We start from the raw sequence: 6,867 nt of genomic DNA on the forward strand, positions 1-6,867 counted from the left end.
AGAAATAATTAAATACTAGTACGGTAGATACAGTTAACGTGCCTATCTATGTATCTATCTATCTGTCTATCTATCTATCTATCTATCTATCTATCTACCTATCCATCTATATATCTATCTATCTACCTATCTATCTATCTATCTATCTATCATCTATCTATCTATCTGTCTCCCTCTATGTGTGTGTGTGTGTAATTATTTATTTATTTATAAAATAAAATAAAATAATAAAGAACCGCGACACTGGCAAAGACAAATCGATCAATCAGTTATATTTGTCGCGAATGAGTCGGAAATACGTGCTTCACAAACAGCACACGTGAACGTATCCCCTGTTGAAAATACGTTCAAAACACAAAAATCATGTAATCGAAAGAAATGTAAAAATCGAAGAGTAGTGTACATCGCATTCGTCTTGCGACTGGCGATCAATATATGACTTGACTCATATGACTTTGTTCATACTAAATTTTTCCATTCACCGCGTATTTTTTTCACCTATGATTTATCGTGCAACATTCTTCAGTCCTCCCGAAAATTCTATTACTTTTAATTAAATATAATTTCCTCTGTGTGTGTGTGTGTGTGTGTGTATGTGTGTCATATACATTTTTTGTAACGATATTAATTAAATAGCGTTTATTCGTCCAAGAGTGTGTAGATTTTCAGCGTTACCCTCCGTGAAATGTTTCGTCGTTCTCTTTCTCTCTCGCGTCGTTCATTTTCACCTACTTCGATTTTTATTTTTTTGTTTTTATTCGTTGCAAAATCAATGCCTCCTGGCGCGTGTGCACGTACGTTTGATCGATCAACTAGAACGTGTGTGCATGCGCGCGATTATATCGATGTAGAAACAAAATATCAGCGGATTTCTTTTAGTGTATATACGAGTATAAAAAACTTTGTTATTCGTTAGTTGCGGGTCAGTTTTGTCTTTTCTGCGCGATCGTCCCTTGAAGTTCGCTGAATAATGATGTTTGCTGTTGCTACACTTCTGGTTGAGCAATTATTTAACTATCATGGTGCACGTGATTGATTGAATTCAATTGAAAATAATAAGTTAATGTGAAAAACAGAATACTATACTCTTTTTCAACGCAGATTCAAAAAATTACCAATCGTATCTTTGCGACAAATGCCATAATACACAGGTGAAATATTATTCTTCGCGAGCAAACAATATAAACGGAAAAATTAATAAATAAACTGTGACGGTACTTCAACAAATTATACGCAAATTTTTCAATTCCACACGATTAAACTGAAATATGTAAAAAATGTACAATTTCAATAAATAACATTTCTTTAATGCACAAATATAACATCTATCTAAATTGCACTTGATGTTTGGACACCTATATTTTAATAATTCCTCAAACATTTCATAACTTGTTAAATTCAGTGTATGAAAAAAATAAATATCAATATAATTTTTACACGGGAAGTTAATAAAACACTCTAAGTACTGGTACGAACAACAAAAGGGCTACATAATTTAATGAAGTGCTCCCATTGGTCTTAGCCAGCCTGTTTACGCGATACGAATTTCTTCGATTGCTTCGAACGAGCAGGAGTTTTACGATCTCATAATTCGGAATACTCTATTCCCATGAGATCGTATAGCTCCTAACCGCGTTTCCCTCTGTGTGCACAGTACGTGTATAATACATGTATACGTAATAGTTCCAAGATCTCGCGAAACATCCACCAAGCTTTCCTCAAGTTTCTCTCGCGAATATTCGCTTCTCTGTCGCGAAAACGTGTCTAAACTAATTCTCCCCGATTTCTTTCGTATCTGTATTTCATTCTCGATCAGCGCTTGCTTGGAAGAACGGAATAATCTCGAATAAATAAGATATTTGAAACTAACGGAAATTATGAACGAAAACGTGTGCCTTTGAATATCAGTTAGATATTTCGAGATTCGATGCTTTTCATTCGCTTTTAAGCGAATGTAATCAAACAATTGCTCGACGAAGGTTGGAGATTGAAAATAAAAGGTATCTTGAGTAGATATCTCGATAAGAGATAAGAATCGTCACCATAGCGAATTTAGGTAAAAAAGGATCGACAATTAACTTTCTTCAGTATCATTGACTCTTAAAAGTAGGTCAACAGCTAAAAATAAGTCACCAAAAACGTCCACGACAGCGTTCACGCAGTTCAGAGAATGTCGACGGTAACCCTACCGTGATAAACGAAACATTTAAAAAAAGAAGGAGTCGTCAAAACCTACAAACTTCTAAGTAACGAAATAATTCAATTATCTCAGAGAATCTGTAAAAAGGAGGTTATGGTTTCAAAGGTAGAGAATTGACAATGAGTCTAAAGATATGTATACTACTGAAGAATTCAGCGGTCGTTTCGAGATTGCATGATTCCTAGCGAGGCGGTCTCTCTCTCTCTCTCTCTTCCTCGCCCTTTCTTGGAAGTCGATGTGAACGAAGAAGGTAAGAAGGCAGGATTAAGGAAGACCTCGTGTACTGACACTCGATCGTGACGGGCGGTGTTTCGAGCGTCCTCTAGAGGATGTTTCTCTTGCTGACGTGACACGATTCTGCTGATCTTGGATTTCGACGACAACTTAACACATGTGCTCCCGTCAGGGATACTGCATTCTTGTGTTTAGCTAGTTTATGCAAACGGAACACGTAAGACACGTCTTTGTAAGCAGATAATCATTCGATCATGACTTTCGAGGCGTAAACTGGCGACTAAACGCGAAAAGAAGGTACAGTTATGGATACAATCAGTTAGAAACTGATAATCCAAGCTCGTTTATTACGAGTGAAGCTCGTGAATCGATGGAGGTGTTTTCATGAACGAATTTAATTTCGTAACGTTTCGTAAATTTCTTTTTCCACCTTCAAGGGACGACACGAGGAAGAGAAAGGAAGAAGGAAAAGTGGAACGGGCTCGTGCGATCTTTTCCTCAATTGGCGATACGACGAGCGATGATTCCGTTCTTCCTTTTATACCTTCCTCTTTGATCCGTTCGATACGCTCGCCTTTTTTCCTGATTTCTATCTGGCTTGACGAAAACCTACGCATCGGAGGAGATTCGCAGAGGAGGATGAAATAGAATCGAGTCGGTCCTTTCGATGTCACTGACGACGACGACGAAGACAACGACAACGACGACGAAGAGGACGATAAGGACGAAAACATGTGTTCCCGCTGATCCGTCTGTTTTTCTCTTCTTTTTTCTCGTCGATCTTGCTCGACAATCGGGTCGATCGTGAAACGGCAAAACGTGCGCTCGTGAAGCTTTTACTCGTTCCCTCCTAGTAGTACTATCGTTCTTTTTCTGTTTGCTCCTTTTTTTTTTTTGTTCTTTCTTCTTTTTCGTTTTTCAAGTTCTTTCCTTTCTCTGGCTCCTCCGTTACTCTGTCTGCAGGTTTCTATCTGCTCACCTCGTCGTGATATAAATCCGGTAAACGAGAAGAAGTAACTAGGGTGTCGCAGGTGATGTGATCGCCATCAGGGGCGCTGGAGGCAACGCGACCGGTATGTGATAATATTTACACTGGGGTCGCATGCACGCGCCCTTCACTGCGTCCCTGCACACGGTTACGCGATTCTCGATCACCTCCACGTTTCCTGGAAAAGTTCAAACAACCACCGGTTAAAAATATCCAAACCGATCGAAATTAGCGTAGACCTTAAGTTAGATCTTAGATTTAGGTTCATCTTGAAGTTTAATTCCGTTTATGTGTGGTATATAGTAGGAGTTAAACTTTTTCTGTGCTTTACCAATGTTCAACATAATTTTCCCTATACTGTACATGCAAATCCGTTTTCTTGCGTCGCCCCTTTCTTGCAATATTAAAGAACACAATAGAAATGCACAAGGCAAATAATCTAAGAATTAGAAGAAATATCATTTGTGTATGATAAAACCAAATACTGGATAAAACTTCTGACTCTCGCTACAATTGTTTTTAGGCAATTAAGTACTGCTACTCTTGCTTAATTACTTTTTGCTTAAAAAGTTAGAATTCAAGTTTCTAAAGTAAATAGACCCTTCACGATGAGACTTGCCTCGAGACGGGATCACATGGACCTACTTATAATCAGTAGTATGGACAAATTTTCTAACACTATTTCACTTCGAAGTCGTACGGATACTGACTGATTGTGAGTAAATAGGTCTCAACGCCTCACATGAGACCTCATCTCGAGGCATGTCTCGAGGTAAGTCTCATCTTGTAGAGCCTACTTAAGTTTATGTTTTTTGTAACTTTACTTATAGTCGGGGCCACGATATAGCGAGGTCGTAAAATCGGTCAGACGTCAAAGTAAACATGTTTTAGCTGCCGGGACCCGGCGTCAGGACCGTACGAAGAATTCTTGTATCCAGCGAAAGTCAACTGATTCTAATATACTTACTGAAAACTGCATGCAGCTAGGACAAATTAGGGTTTCTCCCTCTGGGGGAAGCCGCTTTTGGAAGTACGGTTACAGGTAAAGGTCTTATTGATATCTTTAGCATCTTAGTTTATCTACTCGTGTTATATACAGATAGAAAGTGCAAAAAGATTGTGTAGCTTTAATATTAACATATTTTCCATTTGTAAATGAAATACCATTTTCTACTTGAAGTACCAAATCATATGCTACCATTCGTTTATTGTTGGAACCCTCAAACAGATTGCAACACACGGCCTTGAGTGCCGCAACGTCAATCGGTGCCGATTCTTGAGAGTTTAATTTACGACTTCGCTATATCGTGGCCCCAACTATAGTTAAAATTTAAGAGTAGCTAATATAAACAGAGAAAGGTTTTAAGAATTGTGATTCAAAAAAGAAGAAACAAATTGTTAGCTTAATCTATTAAGAATTAGTTTGATGAGATCTCTTCAAGACCATGAAACACTATATGTAATTTGAATTTAATAATTTGAATAATGAATTTAATAAACATTAATTTAGATGAATTTTAATTTCCCTGTATTATCATACATTATGAAATATATAGAACATTAATTATAAAAAGGAGAAGAATCGTCCGATTAGTTTGTCATTTAAATAATACTCAAGTATTAACAGGAATTAGATTATGGAAAGCAAATCCAAATTTCAATCCCTTAGAATTTCAATCCTTTTGGGATACATATTGTTTGTATATCCGTCTGTAACGGTTGTATTTTAACTGTAACTTGTATTTCAATTGATAATCCACAATAAGATAAACTTAAATTAACGCTTATGTATTGCTGTTTTAAAATTATGTACAGATTTCAAAATTTTAATATTTTTTACAAATAACAATTCAAGTCAAAATATAGTGTAATTAAGAAAATATGAGTTACAATAAAATATATTTTTGAATGAATAATTTTAACATTATTTTAAAAGAGAATCTAAAAGTAAATTTTTTCAATTAAAAAAATTGATAATAGTTTTATTAGGTGTACAAATCGCCCGTCAATTTCATTATAAATGAAATAAGTCGTAACATAGTAAATGTACTGGAAAGTGTATTTAGAAATAAAATTTTAGTTTATAAACTAAAATATTTCATTTACACTGAAAAGATTAAAATTAACTTATTTAAAATTTTAAATTAAATAAGTTAATTTTAACTCAATAATATATTGAACATTAAAACAATTTTAGATAAATAAAATTATATAATCAAGTCATATATTCCAGTAATAAAAATTAAACAATAAATAAATTTATAATAAATAGTAATGTAAATGAAAATTTAAAATATAAGTTATAATAAATTATTTAGTACCTTTTGTATCAGGGATAATTAAACTCAAATATTTATTTTATAAATCTCGAATTTAAAAGAGCTATACGTATATGATTACTTTTGTTGCAAAAAAATTATTAATATACGTATAGAAATTAAATGTTAATCGATTTTAAATATATCTAGTTTTTTTAAAATGAATTTAATTCTTATTAAGATTAGAATAAAATTATTAAATAATAAAACAATTTTATAATCTTATATAAAATTTATGGGACAATCTATAATTTTAACTTTATAATTTATATTAATAGTCTGTAAGCAATTACAGAATTTCTAAGTGATACTGATTCATTCTCGATACAATAGTACCGGTTGCAGAAAATATTAAATTTAATATTTTTGTGTTACAGATACTTTTGACAAGTAACGCAAATTCTCGACATTTTCTCGAATTTCCCTTACAAATGTGATACGTTAAATATTTTAATAATTATTGATTATTAATGATTTTTTAAGCAATGTAAAGTCTAAGTGATTTTAATATCTACGTTTCAGAAGGGCAGAAAACTACGAATCTAACTAAATTGTTCTATCCGACAAAGTTATAACATTTCAGCAATAAACTTAGTAGAAAAAATTCTCATCCTACGAAACAATCTCGTTATTTCCAACTATGATCTACAATAAAATTGCAATTCTACATTATTATATCAAATAATTACAGTTCTCTGAATACTCCCGCTTAACGAGCAAAGTTGAGGATATAACACGGCTGTTAAACTTTCCTAGTGTGAACAATGTGTGCAAAACAAAAATGTCTATCACCAACCCAGCAAAAAGACGACAATATTCGAGAAAGATATTAGGAAAATGAAATAAAATCGTCATAAGAAGAATGTTTATAAGAAGAAAAATTCTCATCGTTGTGAGAAGAAGAAACGCGATTTATCGCATTTAGAATCGAGGAATTTACGGGATCGATGAATGAATAAAAGGCAATCCTATCGTAGTTGCTCACCCATGATTCCCCTAGTCTAGAGTTTAGTCTGTTTGTCTGTCTAGCTGGCTGATTACTAATTCAAAAGATAATTGTAGTTTCGTCGCTTCGCGCCAGAATTTGAGTATGTAGTTGAATTATTCTCAGCGAGATCGTGAAGCGC

The 6,867-nt window shown here is 34.0% G+C and overlaps 1 protein-coding gene across 1 annotated transcript in view; it reads right to left on the reverse strand.

Moving 5' to 3' along the window:
- Positions 1–3,179: 3,179 nt before the first annotated feature.
- Positions 3,180–6,867, reverse strand: part of LOC108577287 (zinc finger CCCH domain-containing protein 28-like) — a 15,272-nt gene continuing 11,584 nt past the window's right edge. Inside the window, exon 3 of the mRNA XM_017940430.1 lies at positions 3,180–3,600. Within this exon, the coding sequence (XP_017795919.1) occupies positions 3,452–3,600 (149 nt within the window). The 3' untranslated portion in view covers positions 3,180–3,451. The remainder of the gene's footprint in view (positions 3,601–6,867) is intronic.

This window comes from Habropoda laboriosa, unplaced genomic scaffold (genome assembly GCF_001263275.1).
Source record: "Habropoda laboriosa isolate 0110345459 unplaced genomic scaffold, ASM126327v1 scaffold50, whole genome shotgun sequence".
NCBI classification, from domain to species: Eukaryota; Metazoa; Arthropoda; class Insecta; order Hymenoptera; family Apidae; genus Habropoda; species Habropoda laboriosa.